Raw genomic sequence first — 19,354 nt, 5'->3', positions numbered from 1 at the left:
AAGTGCAACAGTTGTATCAGATTTCATTTCCTGTTAGACGCTAATTAATCTGAGGTTCTTCATTCGCCTGGTGTTGGAGACTTGACGAGTGGATGAATGAATGAAACGAGTACCAGCTATTATATTAATAAGTACTAAGAGCAGGGATAACGATAATTAGTATATAGCTAGTATGCTGGTTAACGGCACAGGCTCTAGAGCCCTACTACCCGGGTTCGAATCCAAGCCTTGCCACTTAGCTGGGTGACCTGGGGCGACCTAACGGCCCCCCTCTCGCAGACCCGTCCCACCCAGGCCGGCCACCCCATTAAACCAGGGCAGGTGAGAGCAGACCTGTGCAGGTGCGAAACTCACCTCCTCAGGGCTGCACCAGTCTGCCAGCGAGGCTGGCACGCATGCGCGATTCGGCAGATAGGCGTGGTCACGGGCGACGAGGAGGGACACACGCGCAGGGGGTGGGGCCGCGCCTGCGCAGGCTGCCTGCAATGGCGGCAGCTTGCGCACCGTGCTGAGCGTTTCGGTTGGGACTTCAGGCGGCGGCCGGCGGTGGGTAAGCCCGTGGGAGAGGCGGCGGCACGCGGAAGGGTGCAGGGAGCCTCCTGGCACCGAGCCTGGCCTTGAAGTGCGGGCTCCCACGGGCCTGAAGCCTAAGTCCCCACTCAGCCTCAGTTTCCCCTTCTAAGCCAGGGTGTTGGGAGGAGTCCATGCCTTCCTCTGGGTTTCCGTTCGCGGTCCACGCAGCCCCCTCGGTTTTGGATTAGGAAGGGAGGGTGATGCCCGAGCTGTGACTGCAGTTTGAGAGGGCAATGCTTAGCTCGCCAGCTGGAGTTAAGGGAGCGGCAAGACAGACAGAACGAAGAGCCCCGAGGGTCGAGGACCCTGGAGCCCCTGACTACGGCTCCGCGCCGCGGCCAGGGCCAAATCTTTGCCCCACAGACCCGGGCCTCGGTGTCAGAATCCCTCCTACTTCCTGATTGTTGATGACCTTGTGACACCTGGCAGAGAGAAAGCCTGGGAGGCGGGGAGGCATTACAACCCCCAGATCCCAGCAAACTGCTTTTAGTGGGCACTCCTGACGGGGTTAGGATGACAACGTCTGCGTCTGGCCCCCACAGCCTTAAAGGAGCCAAGGACACTTGTCAGCTGCCCAAAGGAGGAAGCAGAGGTCCCATCTGCAGTCGGGGTGTCCTTTCCCTCCTCCCCAGTGAGAAGAGGGGACTGAAGCCCATCCAGCCCCAGCATTCCCAGACAGAGACTGTGAGTCAGCTATTCCTAAATAGAGAAGCTATTGCCTTATTACATCTTCCAGCACATCAGTTAATAATTATTCTTATCAACACTATAATGATAATATTTTCTATTGTCATTTATTGAGCACTTACTATGTCCTGAACCCTGAAAATGATCATTGTCTCACTTAATCCTCACACAGACGCTGAGACAGGTACAAAGTGCTACTGCATTCCCAGAGGTCTGGTTCTAGGAAAAGCCCCTTAAAGGGAATCCACTTAACCTAGTACTCCATTGTAGAGTGCGTTTCCTGGGAGACCTGTGCATGTTGGATTTTAAAATTGAAATTTCAACTAGAAATTAAGAATACGGGTTTGGCTTTTCTCAGTATTTAAGAAAATTTGGTATGCGGTTGCAGTATTTTCCCCCAGGACCTCTTTCAGTCCCTGGAGAGCCAGATCTGTCTTTAAAACGATTGGTCATGGTAGGTCTAAGCTGTATTTATACTGGATACTCTTCCTGGATCCATCCTAATTTTTCCAGTCCACATTGGTTGAGGACTTTTACCTGAGGGTCGAGCATTTCTTCTCCATTATTTTCATTGACACCATGAAATCCTGCATCCATTTGCCAGATTCACAGGCTCACTTCACAAGCCGCTTGCTTTGTGCTGGCTTGTAGTGTTAGATAGGAAAACCAGCCAGCAGGGGGCGACTCTTGTATAAAAATGTTTGTGTTGGTACAACTTTTGCTTCCCCGTGGAAAGTACTTAAATGTAGGCACTCCAGTTATGTGGACTCAGATTGTGGACAGCCTGGGTTATGACGATCCCATTTTCCAGTTGAAGACATGGAGGCCCGAGAGGTCTCATGACATGCGTGGGACACACACGTAGTGCACGCACCCACCCAAGTAGGGACGGTTCCCGTAGGAGGTCAGGCGTTGTGGGCAGGTTTGGGTCAAGCATCTGAAACCAAGGATTTATTAACAATTGCTGCGGACCAAGGGCTCTGCTCAGCACTTAACACCCTTCCCCCACATATCTCCCCCCATCCCCCCACCTACTGCCAACCCTGCAAGGTGAGAATGTAGCTGAAGAAACGGGTCCAGAGAGGTGGAGTAATTTTCTCAAGGTCATGTAGCAAGGAGGTAGGAGACTGGGTTTATACCTGCTCTGCCCAGCATCACAGCTCAAGGATCTGTCTGCACGCGGCCGCTGCTGTTTAATGCTTTTTGATGAGGTGGAACATTTGGATGGAGGGAAAGCCTTCCTGTTTTTGACCACCTTGCCTCCAGCATGGTTTTCCAAATTTTAGTTACTGCTGTGTCGCCTTCATAATTTTTCCACATCTGTATATCACCTGTACAGTGATTCCCTTAGTTACTTTTCCTTTAAATCCACTCACTTTTTTTTTTTAATTTAAAAAGAAGGTTTAAAAACAAATGACATATGGGCAGCTGGGGCCAACTTCTAGTAGAAAAAGGTTATAGGGAAAACAACTTCTAAATGCAAAGCATAAATTGTGATTGAATACTGGTTTAGGAAAAACTAGCTGCAAAGGACATTTGGGTGTCAAATGGAGAAAATTGATCATGAACTGGGTTTTAAATGGTATAAGGGAACCGTTCATTGTTTTAGGTCTGCTAATGGTCTTATGGTTATGTAGGAGCGTGTTCTTTGGAGACAGATGCTGAAGAATTATTTAGGGGTTAAATGGTGTGATGTCTAGAAGGTGCTCAGTTCAGGGGAGAAAAAACCTAGATAGATGGATTGATTGATCATGTGAAAAAGCATTAATGATCATTGAATCTAAGCAGTGGGTATATGGCTGTTTATTATGCTATGCCCTCAACTTGCTATTTGAAAATTTTCATAATAAAAAAATTGGAAAAAATAAAAAAGGAAGGAAAACTTTATCAGTATAAATGGAAATGTAGATCTCTTACCATAAATAAACGATTACTATGAAAATGAACACAGTGAAAAACAAAATAACAGTTCTAGCTGGATTCTGTTCCCTTGCCAAGGCTCTGAGACTTTCTCCTTCAGGAAGAATTAAGAGAGGATTGAAAAGGGAGCTCTCTGCCACCTGGCTGGGGTCGTTTGCACTGTTCCCCTCTGGGACCTGCTGTCCTGAGGACTTGCTCTCGCCTCTCAGGTGCTGCTGTCCCATGGTTGATGGGGAGCCCAAGCCATGGTTGCCGTCTCCCGCCCCGGCCATGGACGAGATCACCTTCAAAAGCGACACCGTGCTGTCAGACGTCCACCTCCACACCCCAAACCAGAGACACCTCATGGTGCGGCTGAGTGGCGTGGGGCAGCCCGGTAAGGTCCCTGCACCCCAGGGAGCCCATTGTGTTTCCTGCTTTCTCACAGAAAAGATTGGGAAGACTGGATTGTTTAGCTTATCCTCACACCACTTCTTAAGTGCCCTTGTTTCACTGAGCAAACCCCTGTGCTTTCCCGAGCACCTGCTCTGTGCCAGACCTGGACGCGATGCCGGGAAGGCAGAGGGAATGAGTCAAGCTCTGCCCTGGGGGAGGCCCCGATTCCAGTGCTCCCCCAGCCCACTGCCCCTACCCCCGACTGACTCCTCCCACCAGGGCTCCCTGGTTTTTCTCCTGTACACACTCCCTCACTGCTCTCCCCAGCAGCGCAGGGGGTCCTTTGAAAAATACAAATCATACCACTGCCCTGATTTAGACCCTCCAGTGGCTTCCCTTGCTCTTAGAAGGAAATCAGAGCCCTCACTTTGGCCTGCGAGGCCTAGCTCCACCCAGCCCCTGCCCGTGTGTCCACACTTCTCTCTCCCGCCCTCGCTGCTCAGTGGCCACTTTCCGCCCCTCACACACTGCATGTACCTTCCTCTCTGAGCACCTTTGCTCTTGCTTTTTGCTCTGCCTAGAACGTTCATCCCTCCCTGGCCGCCCTCCCCAGCTCCGATCACTCTGTTGTATTTGCTTGTTGTTCTGGTGCAGTTCATAACTCCCCTTTCCCTCATGTCCCAGTTTGGATTCCTGGATTCAGGAAACTGAGGCTCAGAACAGATAAGCGAGTTGCCCCAGGGTCAGACAGTCGGGGGACGTGGAGGACTCTGGCCCAGGACACCCCCTGCCTCCAGCCCAACTCTCCCGGCACCCATACTCTTACCAAAGCCTGTCCCAGTGACTTTCTGGCCACCAGGTGGTAAGGGACACAGTATCCTTGTCCTCACTTCCAACCTTAAGGCTGAGCAGTGCGGTGAGGAGGGCAGAAGCGCAGGGGTTCAGTAGACCGGGTTTGAATCCTCAGCCACGCCCACAGCTGTGTGACCTTGGTCAGCTCACGTAACCTCTGAGCCTCAGCCTCCACATCTGTAAAACAGAGTGACACTGGGACTTCTCTGGCAGTCTGTTGGTTAAGACACCGCACTTCCACTACAGGGGGTGTGGGTCCCATCCCTGGTCGGGAACCAAAATCCTGTAAGCCGTGTGGCGCAGCCAAAAAAATTTTTAAATAAAAAATAAAATAGAGTGACACTGCCACTTCCATAGCCGCTGGAAGGAGTAAATGCGGTCTTGTGGGCCGAGCGCCTGCAGCGCAGGTGCTCATCAGCGGGGCTGCGCTGGAGGCTGCAGCGTCACAGCCGAATCAGACAGACCTTTGCTGCTGGTTTTATGATATTTCCACCTGGCCTTTGTTTTTTTTTTCTTTTCCATTATGGTCTATTTACCGGATATTGAATATAGTTCCCTGTGCTATATATACAGTAGGTCCTTGTCCTTTTTTTTTTTTTCCGCCTGGCCTTTAAAACTCTTCCCAGGTGGAAATTGAGGAAGGGAAATAGAAAAGGAGACGGTTTGGAAATATACTGCTTTTGTGTTTTGTCTTGCCTTTCAGTCTTCCTGTCCCAGTTCAAGCTTCTGTGGAACCAAGCCCCTCAGACAGACTCGGGGGCTGAGGGTGGCAATCACAGAGCCCATCACGCAGAGGCGACTCCTCCCGCCAGAAGCGGCTGCAGCAGTGAGGGAGTCTCCCTCCAGGCTGGGGCTGACGCCACCAGCCAGGAGGGGGTGGCAGCTCAGCTGGACGAGGATGGGGATTTGGACGTTGTGAGAAGACCACGGGCTGCCTCTCCCTCCAAGCCCTCGGGGCCTCCGAGAGACAAGGTACATCCCATGATTCTAACGCAGGAGGAAGATGACGTCCTGGGAGACGAAGCACGAGAGAGTGGCCCCTACGATGTCATCAAAATAGGTAATAAAGGGCTGCTCACCTGCCGCCAGGCGGCGCCACAGTGTCGGTCGGGGCGCAAGGCTGCTGAGCACGGGCCCATCCAGGCATCTCAGGGCAGGACAGGTTAGCAGAACCGGTGTCCAGACACTGGGAGCCAGTAGTGCCACTGGCAGCAGGGGAGCTTGCCAAAGTGCTGTCGGGTCACCCTCCTGCTCCAGACTCTTCAGTGGCTCCCCATTGCCCTCGAGACACAGTCCACAGGCTCAGCATAGCTCCGGGGCCCCTGTGTGAGGTAGCTCCACCCTCCTCTCCAGCCTCAACTCACACCAGCCTCACCCGCTCAGCCTCTGTGCGCTTTCTCCCTGCGCACCTCTGCTTCTGCCTCCTTCTCAGAGGGCTCGCTCCCTAACACATTCCTGATCGTACAAGTCCCAGCTTGGCCGTCCCCTGCTCCGGAAGCTTCAGTGCTGCTGCCTCCTGCATCAGTACTCTGATCCTACGTAGCATGCCAGGGTGTGGGTCGGGGTTGTTTGTGGAAGATTTGGCCCACAGGAGCCCGCAGCAGGGAGCCATGGCAGATTCTGGAGCTGGAGCAGGGCAGAGGGGGAGGGAGGGGGAGGGAGATCCAGAGTTAACCTGGAGGAGTATGTGGGCCCATCAGATGGGCTGGGAGCTAGAAGCTGGGGGTGTGGGGGGTGGAGGAGGCAGGGATGCAGTGGCAGGAGAGGTGGGGTGGAAGGAGGTTTCAGCAGGCACTCAGGCAGGGCTCAGAGGGTCCATGCCCGGGCGTAGGGGCAGGCAGAGGGCTTTGGTGAGTCGGGGATTTTGATGTCTGGAAATGCCAGGAGTGGAGAGCAGCCAGGTCAGGAAGGAAGCCAGCCACGATGAGGCACCTGTAGTGCTTTGATGTTCACCTTCATCACCTCACATAGTCTTCTCAGCTTCTCTGAGGGGTGCTACAAATGAGGAAGTGACGAGCCCAAGGCCGTGCCGTTTGGGGGCAGGGAGGAAGGTTCTGAGTCCGTGTGATCCGTCTCCACAGCCAGGGCTCTGGCCATCCCCAGCACTGCTGTGATGTGAGTCAGTTCACTGAGATGCAGGGTCCTGGATGGTGCCTGAGGTCCCAGGTAAAGGCCTCCCCCAGCACTGGCCTGGGTTGCGCATATGGGGTCCACTGTTCTGTCCCAGACGGAACAGCAGCTCTGATAGCCGTGTGGTCATCCGTTCAGCAGACGGTTACCGAGGGCCTGCTGGGTACCAGGCAGGCTGGTTCTAGACCACCCTGGTGGGGACCCTACCCTGTTTTCTGTGGATTACCTCTGGTCCTCATGGCCTTTCCAGGGATGAGTATTCCCATTTCACAAGAGGAGGGAACTGAGGCTCAGAGAGGTTGAGGAACTTGCCCAAGATCACACAGCTAGTCAGTGGCAGAGCCTTGACTCACACTCAGGTCCATCTGACACCACAGCCCATGTTTCTTACCCATGTCACGTGATCAGAACATTGGAAAGTGTTATTCTTGGGGGTCGATGACTGCTCCTTTCCCTCAGCCGTCACTTAACTGGCCTCCCTGAGGAGGGGAGCAGCAGACTTCACAGCGAGCTGTTTGGCCTCCAGGGCGCATGTTTAATGTTCCGGGAATTTCCCATCCTGCAAGCTGAGAACAAAGTCCCACAGGGCAGGGTAGGGTCAGTGCGCTGCCAGCTCTGCCTCGCTGTGAAGCCCCATCTCACAGCGCCTGGAAGTTCGCCCTCCTTTTCGGCTCACTGTCGCTCGGTCCCTACCTGCCCTGAGGGAGGAGAATAGAAAGGTCATTGAATACCTGAGCTTAAGCAGTAACTCCTAACTATTCCATCCGCAGCTGTACACTCACATCTGTAAAATGTGGCACAGGGGAGGGGGTCCTGGTCTCAGGATCCTGTAGAGCTCCTCCACCCCTCACAAGCCAGGGGACCCCGGACAAGTATCCTGCCCACCCAGAGCCTCAAGTTTTTGGACCTATGAAAGGGGGTCGGGGAAGCTGCCCTCCCTGGGTTTTGGTGGTGATTTCATAAATACTGCCCCGTAAGTGCTCCTGCAGGGCCTGGTGCAGAGCAGGTGCTGAGCAGGTGTCCCTCCCCTGGCCACCCTGTTCCTCCCATTCGTAAGCCCAGCCTTTTTTTAAGGTTATAGACCCATTTGAGAAACTGATTAAAATCAAATTCTCTTAGCGGGAGGAGAATGTGTTTTCCAGACTACTTCCAGGGATTGTCAAAAATCTAAAGTTTATCCACGAACCTGCTAGGAATCCACAGACCCAAGGTTCAAAGTAAATTATGATCATTTTCCCCATTTTATAGATAAACTGGGATGCAAAGAGAACTCAGAGGAGGCAGGGCTAGAACCTGGGCTGTCAGATCCCGAGTCACGTGCCTTTTCCATTGGCCTGTGACTTGGGCAAGTACGTTAACCTCTCAGAGTTCAGTTTTCTTGTCAGTAAAATGGGTATGATCTCTGGTTGTGGGGAACTGAGAGAGATGGCACATGTAGAGTTCTTAACACAGTGCTTGGTGCGTAGTAGGTGCTCAAAAAACGTGAGCTACTGTCAGCTTTCATTCCAGGGGACTGATCTGAGCGTGGAGGAGGGAGACGGACTGAGGAGGAGAGTCTGGGTTCCTGCAGGTCTAGAGACAGTCCTGGTAGGGGCAGGGTACAGCTCAGATACAAAGACTGTCTGTCTAAGCCCATTTGCCAACCCTGGAGTTTCTCGTGTGTTCCTCAGGCTGGGCTTTTATGTTCTTAAGACGCCACTGGAATTGTTTAAATATAAAGTGTGACTTTCCCCTGGGGCAGGAGCTCCCTGCCCTTGACCCTGTTTAGGGAGGCCATTGAGCCCATGAATGAGGTGATGTTATTTCTGTATCTTGTAAAGGAGCAAACTGTGGCTCTGGTGCTGAGAAGTTCAGTGACTCACGCCACTGGCCAGACTGCGTGACTGAGCCTGGCTCACACGCAGGTCTTTCTGAGCTCAGTCCATGTTCTCACTCAAGGGAAGCTGAGCACCCCTTAAATGCAGCTGGAGGCAAAACTTAAGTCCACGGGCCCCCTCGGAGAAAAGACCGGGCATAGACGACCGAGGTCCCCGTGGGAGGGCACCCCTGGCTCAGCCAGGCAAACTGGAAGGAGACAAAGAAAGATGGGAGGAGGGGAGACGCGTGCCCCAGCCGGGGGCCAGTGGGCCAGGGACAGTGTGCCGTGGGGCTGCAGCGGGGGGCCAGTGGGCCAGGGACAGTGTGCCGTGGGGCTGCAGAGACTGGGCAAGAGGGATGGGCAGGATGGGGGAAGCTGACACTGAGGGTCCAGAGCAGGGCTGGAAAGCAAGGAGGCCTCTTCTCTCAGGCACGTGCACACTCACACAGACACAGACACACACCCCTTCAGCCTTGCTGTCCCCTCCCCCCGCCATCCCCGCTCCCTGCTCCCGGTTTGAGGTGAGCCTGGGGTTTGATGTGAACTAGTCTGCCGTGCGTGTGTTGTGGTGTTTTGATGGCCGTCACCATCTTGCTTAAAGATACGAGAGCCGGTTCTTATTTAACAGGAAAAACGTTTGCCATCATTCCCTTTTCTCCTTGATCTCATAGTTCTGTTCTCCACCTCCCCCCCAACAACCAGCACCAGATTTTGTCCTAATGTATTTTGTGCTTGAGAATACTCCCTAACATACTTATTTTTCATCTAAAAAGGATATAATCTGAAACTTATTTTGTTAACTTCTAGTGTGGTTCTGAGTGTAAGAAAGTATTTTGGAATGAGTTGTGATTATTATTCCCATACAGTTGATCAAAAGAACATAAATATATTATGATCGTAACATGCAGTTACTGAACATAAAAAAGTGGAGTGTGGGGTATGTGTGTTTGATTAAGTTGGGCCAAGTCCTCCTGTGACCCGAGTCTCCGGGCTGCGGGCAGAGAGACCCAGGGATCTGAATGAGAGTGACGCTCACACGCCCCCTCCTGACTGTAGCCTGGCCTGTGTTTCTGCTGCCTCCCCCGCACCCCGTCTGTCTCTGTTCTATCCATCCCCATTTTCACGGTGGCCCTTTCTCTCTCGGTTTCCGTCCCGTCCAGAGCACACCATGGCCACCCCCCTGGAGGATGTTGGCAAGCAGGTGGGTAGGTCCCGTCCGCTTCCCACGGCCCTGAAGGGTCTCTCGGGAGCCGCAGGCCACCTTTGTTCCTGGTCCCTCTCCCCTCCAGGTGTGGCGGGGCGCCCTGTTCCTGGCGGACTACATCCTGTCCCAGCGGGACCTCTTCCAGGGTCGCACGGTGCTGGAGCTCGGGGCGGGCACCGGGCTGGCCAGCATCCTCGCGGCCACCATGGCGCAGACCGTCTACTGTACAGGTAACGCCCCGCCGTCTCACGCTGAGGGGGAGTAGGCTCTTCACAGGGCGTGTGCTGACTAGATAAAAAGTGAGGCGGGAAACTGGACACTGGACCTTGGCTGCTCTCGCCTTTGCCCTCCTCTTTCACTGGTTTTCTCCACCCTTCGTTGTTTTCTCAGCAGCGTGAGGATGACCCAGCAGGACCGGCGGGTGCAGGACCAGTGGTTTTGCTGGTACCTCTGTTCACAGCCCCTCAAAAGAGTAAACATCTCAGAAAACCATGAGGAATATGCCTCTTATACGGCTTAAAAACAAGCTTCTTTTTTTTTTCCGATTATGGAAATCTTGCCTACTCTCTGTGGAAAATTTGTAGAACAGCAAATAACATTTCCTCATAATTTTACATTTCCCATATAAATTCAACAATATGCAGTTCATTGCATGCCCACTACGTGCCAGACACAGTTCCAGATGCAGGAGACCCAGGAGTGAATGAAACAGATCAAGTCGCTGTTGATCTGATCAAGTTTTAGAATCTATTTTTTAACGTTCGTATATATATTTTTTACAAGTTTTTCCTTTTCCTTTGTGTGTACCTATTCCCAAACAATAGCTAAAGTCAAACTGTATATATTCAGTGCTGTATCCTGCCAAAAATGTCAAAAAAGGGAAAAAGCATTTTCCACTGTCGTTAAAAATTACTTATAAATGACTTTCAATGACCAGGTAATGTTTTGTCCCTTTTTTTTAACCATTCTTATATTACTGGACATTTTGGCTGTTTTTGTATGTTGTGTTTTGTTTGCATTTGTCTGTTGCACTGCAACAAATACCTTTGTGCCTCATTGTCTGATAATCCTTAAACTAGATTCCTCGAAGTGGGTGGGACCTTTCTTAAGCTTTTGATACTTATGGTCAAATGATTGCTTTTTAAATTTTTTATTTTGAAATAATATTAGGTACACATAGAAGTTGCCAAACTAGTATCGAAAGTGCCATGTACCCTTCACCCAGCTCCCCCGGTGGTAACATCTTCTACACCATAGTTTGGGGATCACACCAGCAAATTGACACAGTGCAGTACTGTCAGTTACACTCCAGATTTGCCGACGTGCTTTTTTAGGGAGAGTATACCAGTTTATAAGAAAGTACAATAGTATCTTATCAGGTAATTATTGTTAGTGTCATTATGTTTTAAATCTTCGATATCTGCTAGGCAGGAAGTGGTGCTGCTGACGTGCTTTGCATTTCGTCGATTCCTAGTTGACGTTTTCGTGGCGCACGTCTTTTGCTTCTGAGCTAGGAAAGGGGAAGCTAGGGGTGGCCTGGGAGTCGGGCGTACTTTTCAGATACCCTGCGTAAGCCACCCTGTTTACGCCTCCTTGACGATTCAGTGTAAATCGCCAGTGAACTTCTCAAGAGACAAGCTGTAAAGCAACAGTGCCTAGCGCCTGACAACAGCATCTAATCAAGTTATCTTACCCCTGAGAGAGATTTACTGGAGAGGAAGAGAGCTTGCATCCTGTCAGCACATTCCAGTTAGTAGAGCCTTTTCATGAGCATCAGCGCCTTTAATCTCACAGTGACCCTGGGCAGTCGCCGGGGAGCCTGTCACCATCCCCTCCATCCAAGTGGGCAGGGTAAGGCTGAGGTCAGGGGGCTGGGCGAAGGTCACATACATGGCCGCTGGCTCACAGCACGGTGCCTCTCATCATGTGGGGGCTCAGGCTATTTTCCGTGGAGCAGGGTTCTGTGGGCTCTCTCGGGGGCTGGCCAAGGGGTGGAGGCGGGGGCAGCCCCAGGGCTCTGGGTCTCCCACCGCTGCTCAGCCATCGCTGCTCCTCTCGTATGTGCTTGGTGTGTTAGAATCCCGCACAAGATCTGTTTTGACAAAAAGTACCATAAAGGCTTAAAAACTGCTGACCCAGTCCTGTGTTGTCAGGCACATACATCAGTATTCTCTTTACCCAGTGGCCCAGGAGAAGGGACAGGTGCGGCCCTTCGGTGAGCAGAGTCCCACACACACACATCCCCGGCTCTGCATGGTCCCTGAGGTGGAAACGATGCTCCAGTCCCGGGAGGTCTGCAGTGGGCGGGCGAATGCCATTCACAAGACCCCCTGTGCCCTCCACATGCACGCTCTCCTAATGGGAAGTTAATTTTGGCAAAGCACTTCCCCCACTGCCGTCAAGAATACACTGTGCTACAACTCAGGTCTGCTCGAGTGACAGGAACCCCCATCTCATCAGAGCAGCAGGTGGCTCGGGAGACGTGATGGCAGGACGGTGAGTCAGGCACCAGGGTGCCTGCCTCCAGCCTGCCTGAATGTGCTCTGTCTCCACCGATCACATCCAAATGCCCTCCTGGCTCCAGTCAGTTTTCTGGGGTGTCAAAGAGCGAGGCTTGTTGGAGTCAGAGACACCTGGGTTCAAATCCCAGCCCTGGCTCTGCCCAGCCACGTGGCTGCCAGAGTCGCTTTGCCTGTGACGGGACCGTGACACCAGCTCAGGTTCATTAGAAATATGGAGGGTGGATTCGGGAAGTGTGTGCATGTGTCATATGCTCTAAAGATGCTGGGAGTTCTCACCCTTCCCTGGAATGCAGAGTCTGTCCCCACCAGGACAGTCTTCTCTGTTTTAAGGCAGAGATCATTAGAAAGAGCCTTAAGGTGAACATATTTCATTTTAGTGTAAAACACGCAGGAGAAACTTTTGTTTCAATTTTGCACGTTTCTGCAGCTGTGCTGTTGGTACCAGCTCTCTCCAGGCAGAAGCACAAAGATAAAAGTGTCGTAACGGCCGGCACCTTATGACTTGCTCTTCTGTCTTTCCAGATGTCGGTGCAGATCTCTTGGCCATGTGCCAGCGAAACATTGCCCTTAACAGCCACCTGACTGCCGCTGGAGGTGAGGCCCAGCAGGTCCCCGCCCGGGAGGGAGGTTTCCCTGTTTCGCAGGTGAGACAGACACCCAGAACCACGACACTGGGAGGCGGGGTTCTCCCTGCGTCCCTGGACACCCCGGTAGCGGAGGGAGCGGACGTCTCGCTTCGTGTCACTTCAGATGCTGGACGGCTCTGTCCTCGCCTCATCTCCTCCCACGCCCACAGCCACGTCCTGCCTCAGCTCTCTCCTCCCTGCAGGTCGCAGGGCCCTACCTGGTCTCCCCAGCTCCTGTCTGAGCTGCCCAAGTGTCCAGAGCGACCTTTCTAAGATGCAGCCTGACCCCTTCACTCCCCACTGAGCATCTTCCGGGGGTGAAGTCCAAGCTCCTCCTCTGGCTCCAGACCTCCTGGTCTGGCCCTGGCCGGCTTTTCCTGTCTCCGTCCTGGCAGCCCCGCTGTCCAGCCCTGCATCCAGCGAGCCCCGGGCTCACTTCACATGCTCTGCCCTCTGCCCAGAGCGCCCCCGCCCTGTCAGCCTGACCATCAGATTCCTGCCCCGCCGCAGGAGTGAGCTGCCATGATGGAGGAGCTGCCCAGCCAGGCCTTCTGCTCCAAGCGCGATCTGGGGCGCTCTTCTGGGCTCCCACCGGGTCATCTAGCCCCCCAGGCGTCAGAGCCTTCAGAGGTTTCTCATTGCTCTCGGAGTACAGACCCAACTCCTTGGCCTCTCCGGACCCCGTGGGGCCTGGCCCTCGCCTGTCGGCAGCCCCTTCCCCACAGCGGCTCCCTCCGCTCTAGCCTGGCCTTGCTGGAGCTTCCATCCGCTTGGGGCCTTTGCTCTGCTCTCTCCTCCGGCCTGTTTCCTCTCCCTCTTCCCCCGTCTGTTCCTAATCATGCTCAGACGTCCAGGCAAGATCACAGTCCCCTTACAGGCTCTCTTTACACCTTGAACCATGGTATTTTGACATTTGTTTGTGAGACTAGTTGATTGGCATCTGCCGCCCCACTAGACCACGTGCTCCGTGAGGTCAGGGCCCTGTCTGATCCCCTGTGTCATGTTTGTTGAATGCCCAGGGCACAGCAGGCTGTCAGCAGGCCTGGAAGGAAGGAGTGGTGTGAAGTGCCTTCTCAGAGCCTTCCCTGACGCCCATCGACACGAGAGCCCTGTCCTCCCGTGCACCTGGCGCGTCCTTTTCATAGCAGTGTCTGCTCCCTGCCTGTGTCCCAGGACAGGGACGTACCTCACGAATCTCTGCCCCCTGGGCCGACACCGGGCCTGATGCTTAGCACTCAACAAATGTGGGATGGATGGATCTTGGTGTGTAGTGGGAAGTTTTATCTTCTTTCCTAACTGTGTTCAGAGTTTGGGGAGTTCCACTTGTGTTTGTTTTGCAGGCGGTGTGATTAAGGTCAAGGAACTGGACTGGCTGAAAGACGATCTCTGCACAGGTGCGTGGCCTCCTCTGTCGTGTCCCAGTTGATTCATTGGTTCCTTGGGCTGCCCCCAGGCCATCAGCCCTGTGGCCTTGACCGCCCAGCAGCGTCCTAGCTCCGTTGGCTGAAGAGTGACAGCTGCCATTCTTGGTGCCGCATGTCAGGCACCCTGCACTCATTCTGTCATTCAGACTCACAGTATCACTGTCCAGTCGGTCCTAGAGTCCCCAGTTCCGGGGAAGACTGATGCTCAGAGAGGTTCAGTGCCTGCCCAGGGTCACAGGTACCTGGCAGGTCAGGGTGTGAACCCAAGTCTGGGACTCCAGGGCCTAGACCGTTTGCCTGCCAGGAAGCAGCTTCCCGCTTATCACCCGTCCTCTGCCTGCAGCAGGGAGTCGGCCCCAGGGGTTCAGGGGCTGCTGGGTGGGGAACATTTCTAAATTTCTTATGCAGACTGTTTCAGACCTGCACCTTTGCTCTTTCTCTGTACAAGAACTTTTCTTTTCTCTGTCAGATGTCAGGTGAGGAAAATCATTGCTTGTTGAGTGCCTGTCACCTAGCAAGCACCTAGCACACTTGAGGTCCTTTGGTCTCCCCGACAGTCCTATGAGGGAAGCATTGTTATGCCCATTCTAGTGCAAACACTGCAGCCCAGAGAGGTGAAGCACCTTTCCTGGGGTCACACAGCAAGTCCACGGGGGCAGGAATGCCATGGACGGAGGTGTAGATCGTTTTCTGCACAGGCTACTGGCCGAGTCAGCAGGTCAGACCCCCATGGATAACGTAGCCGCCCCGGCAGAAGGGGCACCTCCTTCCCTGAAGTTTTCCACGTGGGTGGCGGAGGCACTGGGATTCGGGGCTGCCTGGTGGCGCCCACTGCACCGAGCTTACCCGACCCCATTTCTTTTCCTGAAGCTTCTTTCAGTCTGTCTCGGTGAGAGCTGGTGGCCCGCAGAGAAAGGGCTGAACCCAAGGTGTCCTTCCCCTTTCACAGATCCCGAGGTCCCCTTCAGCTGGTCGGAGGAGGACATCTCCGACCTGTACGGCCACACCACCATCGTGCTCGCAGCCGAAGGTGAGGGCGCCTCCGCGGCACAGCCGGTGTCACCGCTCGTCGTCACGGGCCGGCTCCCACCACGGCTCCGTGCCGCTTTCATTCTGAGCGCTGTGGCTGTTATGTTTATCAGAGATTCCGTCCATGGGGCCCGCTGAGGACTCATTTCCTCTGATATTTGCCTGTTTTCTTCCCCGCAGTGTTTTACGACGATGACCTAACTGATGCTCTGTTTAAAACACTGTCCCGACTGGCTCACAGGTTGAAGAACGCCTCCACCGCCATCCTCTCTGTGGAAAAGAGGTGAGCTCCTCGCGGGGCCAGACTCTCACCTTCCAGATGCGTCCTCACTGGTGTCGTCCTCATCACTTGCTTATCCAGCACCTGCTGCGCCCGGGCCCGCTGGTCCTTTACACACGTGGCCTCGTTTAATCCGCTCACCAACCCCGTGTGCAGGCACTGCCATCCCCATCGCACAGCCGACGGGAGGAGGGCTGAGGCATCAGGGACCCGTCCAGGCTGTAGCTGGGCAGTGAGTGCGTCAGAGCCCAGACACATGTCCACTCTGCACCCCGGGCCTCTGCCCTCACCCTGACACAGAGCCCCTCCGGGGCGTTTCTGCCCGGATGTCCTGAAACGTTAGGGCTCTTGTTGATGGAGTGACCATGTTGTGATAGACTCAGTGCTGGGTCCCCTGCACACATTTTCCTCTAATTCTTGTGATAACCCACAGCTTTTCTGAAGGCAATTTAGAGTATATAGCAAAAGCCATAAACCCAAACACACTGATTTTTTTTTATTGGAGTATAATTGCTTTACAACGTTGCATTAGTTTCTGCTGTACAGCAGAGTGAATCAGCTATGTGTATACATATATCCCCTCCCTCCCACCCCCCGCATCCCAGCCATCTAGGTCATCACAGAGCACTGTGCTGAGCTACTGTGCTATACAGCAGCTCCCACTAGCTACCTATTTTACACATGCGAACACACTGATTGACCCAGCAGTTCAGCATCTGGAACCGGCCCTGAGGAGGCGATCCCAGCCGTGCACGGAGCCGTCCAGATGGACACATCTGTTGCAGCGTTGTTTACACCGATGACCTCCAGGACCCCCTTCAGGGTCCACGTGACCAGTGGCAACGTGTGGACCCGATCACTCGGGTGGAATCTTGGGCACATGCCTTCCCCTCTCTGAGCCCCAGTCCCCACCTGAGCGGAGGCCGTAGCCAGCCCCACCTCCCAGGCTCTCCTGCAGATGCCAGAAGGCCGTGCACTGGCGCCCAGCATGCAGGAGGCGCTCAAAATCCAGTGCCGTGACGGGAGGGAGCCGCAGAGCCTCCGGTGGTGACAGGCAGTGTGTGTGTCGCGGCTTGTGCGCAGGCTGAACTTCACGCTGCGGCACCTGGAGGTCACGTGCGAGGCCTACGACCACTTCCGCTCATGCCTGCGGCGACTGGAGGGGCTGACCGGTGGGCGCCTGCGCTTCGCGGTGGAGCCGGTGGACGTTTCCTTCCCGCAGCTCTTGGTCTACGAGCGCATCCAGCAGCTGGTAGGTGTGCCCGCCCGCCCGAGGGCAGCTTGCTCTGGCGTGAGGCTGTCGGCTGGAGGAGGTCGTGAGCCAGCCTCCAGGTCCAGCCCGGCCCGCGCTCTCCCCGCTGACCCCGACGCTGGGCTCTCTCCAGGTCCAGGAGGGCCTGCCTGGCCAACGGTCACTTGGCCTTAGAGCACTTCCTCTTGCCGCGGGCAGTGCAGACTCCAGGGGAAGTGGGGGCGGGGGGGGGGGCATTGCGTGTGGGTTGCTCTTGACTGGGCTGAAGATCTTGACGCAGGAGCCCCAGTGCCGACGGCCACGTCTTCACTGTGAAAGTGTGTGGCCTCGTGGCCTAGGCGGGCTTGCCTGATGGCCGGTGGCCCGTCTGACGGGGCAAGTGGGGTCCCATCACATAGGCCTCTGAGCAATAACCCCAATGACATGCTCTAGGTGCCGGCTGTCTCAGCGAGAGACAAGGTGAGTCCCAGCCAGGAAAGGGCGGGACTGGGGTTAATCACTTCCTATTACAGTTTTAAAACCAGCACTAGGGGGAAATCTGCAAAGTCAGAAGACGCTTTAAAATCCCTTAAACTTTGTAGGAGCTGGATTCATATAAGTCCCAAGGTCTTTCCTTCTCTTGGCCTCTTGTCTGCAGCCGCCCTTTGTCTGGGTCTTTGGAGACCCGGCCTGGCTCTTAGGAGGAGGGGCCTGCTTAGCTCGCCCCCCGGTCCCTTCCGCCAGCAAGCACGGCATTGCGTTCGTTCGTGTGTGGGGTTCCATGTGCGAGGAGGGCCTTCCCTTCATCGCTCCGCGGCCTCTGAGCTTCCCGGGCCCCTCCTAGTGAGGGTGCCAGGCTCCCACTAAGAACTTGGCGCGTTTTGTACCTTCTCCACCTGCCAGCATTAAGAGGAGCATCACACAGCCAAGAAATCAGCTCCTCACAAAATCCAGCAGCTGTGCTGCATGGCTCCCAGAATGGAGAAGGTGTGCGACGTGTGGCCGTTCTGGTCCCTTTGACAGTGTGGCAGCCTCCTGCCTCTCAGATCAGTGCCAGGACTCAGCATCCAGCTCCGCCTCCACGGAACAGCCCAGAGCAATAAAAGCACCGGGAGAGGCTCCCTGCTCTCGCGGTAGCTTTCATGCTGCCCGTTTTTCGCGTCTTGTTTGGGGCTTCTCTTTTGCTGATTACGTCCCTTTATGAAATCGTGAAGTCTCATTTGCACATCTCGGAATCTCCCCCTCTCTCTGCTGCAGGAGCTCTGGAAGGTCTTTGTGGAACCAGTAACAGAACCCATCGTGTCTGCAGACACAGCTTCTTGACTGTTCTTGTGATGTTTCTAATAAAATTGAAAGCTCACAAAGTAATGTGCTTGAGATTTTATTGTTTAAAAAATACGGCAGGTGGGCCTTGTGTGACCCAATGCGGTTTTCTGCTTCCCGGCAGCAGCCAGAGAACGTGACTGCCCTAGGCTGGGAGTCCATTTGGTTGCATGTGGTTTTTGTGCTGCCGGCTTGGAGTAGGTGTTGCAGGGTGTTTGAGAGCTGCTTGGTCAAGTTGGGCGGTGTTCTCAGCTTGGTTCCACTGGAGCTGATGACCTTACCCGGGTGCTTCCCTTGGAGCGGGGGCCCCAGGCTGCACCCATAGTCTTTTATGTTCTCTTCTAACTGCTTACAAATGAGTTTAATACCATCTTCACAGTTGCCGTAGTACCACCCCGCAAAATAGGGCACAGAAGCCTCCTTGCCTTCCACGCTGCGTGTGCCCTGTCCCTGTCCCTCTGCTGGGGGCCCCTTCAGAGAAGGAGGCAGGAGCTCCCAGACTGGACGCCTCTGGCGGTGGCCCTTGTTTTATGTTTTAACCCTTTGTAACCAAAATTGGGTGTGCGTAGAACAAACATAAAAGCCACTTTTTTGGGCCCTGCAGCTGCCTAGGGCTGGGGTCCGCGCAGCCACCTGCCTCGCGGGCATTTCCCTTCCTCAGCCTGGCCTTGTTCCCCCTGTCCCCTCAGTCTCTCCACCATGCGCCACCTGTGCACTTGTTTGTCTGTCTCTCTGATTTTGATCTTTTTGTCTGTGCCTCTGCTGTATCTCACCCCCTCCTTCTTGCTCTCGCCCTTTACCTTGTCTCTTTATGCCCCTCCCACCCCCTCTCCCTCCTTCTCCTTCTTTCCAGTTAGGGTCCCTCCCACCCTCCCGGAGGCTCCATTTCCCCGCCTCGCTGCTCCTGCCCGCTTTCCACCAGGGCCCGGCATGCCCCTTCCCCGGCTGCCCCTGCAGCTGCAGCTCAGCTGCTCCTGCCCACGTCGCTTCTCCCCAGGCACAGGTCCGATTGCCAGGCCCGTCGTACCCCCCACCCCGGTCATTGGCTTATCCTGACACCGTGGGCTAGGCTTTTGCAGGTCTCAGTTCATTTCATTTTCCCAACAACTCTAGGAAGTCAGCAGCCTGGTTAGACCCACTGAACAGTTGAGAAGACTAAGGCTCCAAAAGGGAAAAAGCTCCATGAGGTCAGGGACCCTGTTTGTCTCATATACCAGTGTATTCCCGGCACATGGTCCTGGCCCGAAGTAGGTACTCGGCACATGTTGTTGGTTTTTTTTTTTTTTTTAAGTATGCGGGCCTCTCACTGTTGTGGCCTCT

General features: G+C 54.4%; 1 protein-coding gene across 8 annotated transcripts; it reads left to right on the top strand.

The window, feature by feature from the left end:
- The first annotated feature begins 437 nt into the window (after positions 1 to 437).
- METTL22 (methyltransferase 22, Kin17 lysine) lies at positions 438 to 18,079 on the top strand. Of its 8 annotated transcripts, none has more exons than XM_060284995.1 (11): positions 438 to 546; positions 1,116 to 1,257; positions 3,390 to 3,556; positions 5,111 to 5,467; positions 9,556 to 9,596; positions 9,685 to 9,829; positions 12,644 to 12,715; positions 14,088 to 14,141; positions 15,121 to 15,201; positions 15,381 to 15,483; positions 16,564 to 16,937. In XM_060284995.1, exons 3-11 carry the CDS (start codon positions 3,403 to 3,405, stop codon positions 16,904 to 16,906), a joined length of 1,350 nt encoding a protein of 449 aa, XP_060140978.1. In that variant the 5' UTR covers positions 438 to 546; positions 1,116 to 1,257; positions 3,390 to 3,402; the 3' UTR covers positions 16,907 to 16,937. The 8 variants fall into 8 exon arrangements, with proteins under 8 accessions (XP_060140978.1, XP_069899760.1, XP_069899763.1 ...); XM_070043659.1 differs by lacking the exon at positions 1,116 to 1,257 and adding an exon at positions 17,969 to 18,079 and having other exon boundaries at positions 453 to 550; positions 16,564 to 16,732; XM_060284993.1 differs by having other exon boundaries at positions 457 to 550.
- The last annotated feature ends 1,275 nt before the right edge of the window (positions 18,080 to 19,354 follow it).

The sequence above is a fragment of the Globicephala melas genome, chromosome 15 (assembly GCF_963455315.2).
Source record: "Globicephala melas chromosome 15, mGloMel1.2, whole genome shotgun sequence".
NCBI classification, from domain to species: domain Eukaryota; kingdom Metazoa; phylum Chordata; class Mammalia; order Artiodactyla; family Delphinidae; genus Globicephala; species Globicephala melas.
The sequence above is the reverse complement of the archived record's forward strand: the minus strand, read 5'-3'. Positions and strand labels throughout refer to the sequence as shown.

What these genes read in the sequence shown, in the direction of transcription:
- METTL22 (XM_060284995.1), top strand. Translation starts at nt 3,403, where the DNA reads ATGGTTGATGGGGAGCCCAAGCCATGGTTGCCGTCTCCCGCCCCGGCC. An exon ending in TGGAGGATGTTGGCAAGCAG is followed by an intron (nt 9,597 to 9,684) that starts GTGGGTAGGTCC and finishes TCTCCCCTCCAG; the next exon opens with GTGTGGCGGGGCGCCCTGTT. An exon ending in GCAGACCGTCTACTGTACAG is followed by an intron (nt 9,830 to 12,643) that starts GTAACGCCCCGC and finishes CTGTCTTTCCAG; the next exon opens with ATGTCGGTGCAGATCTCTTG.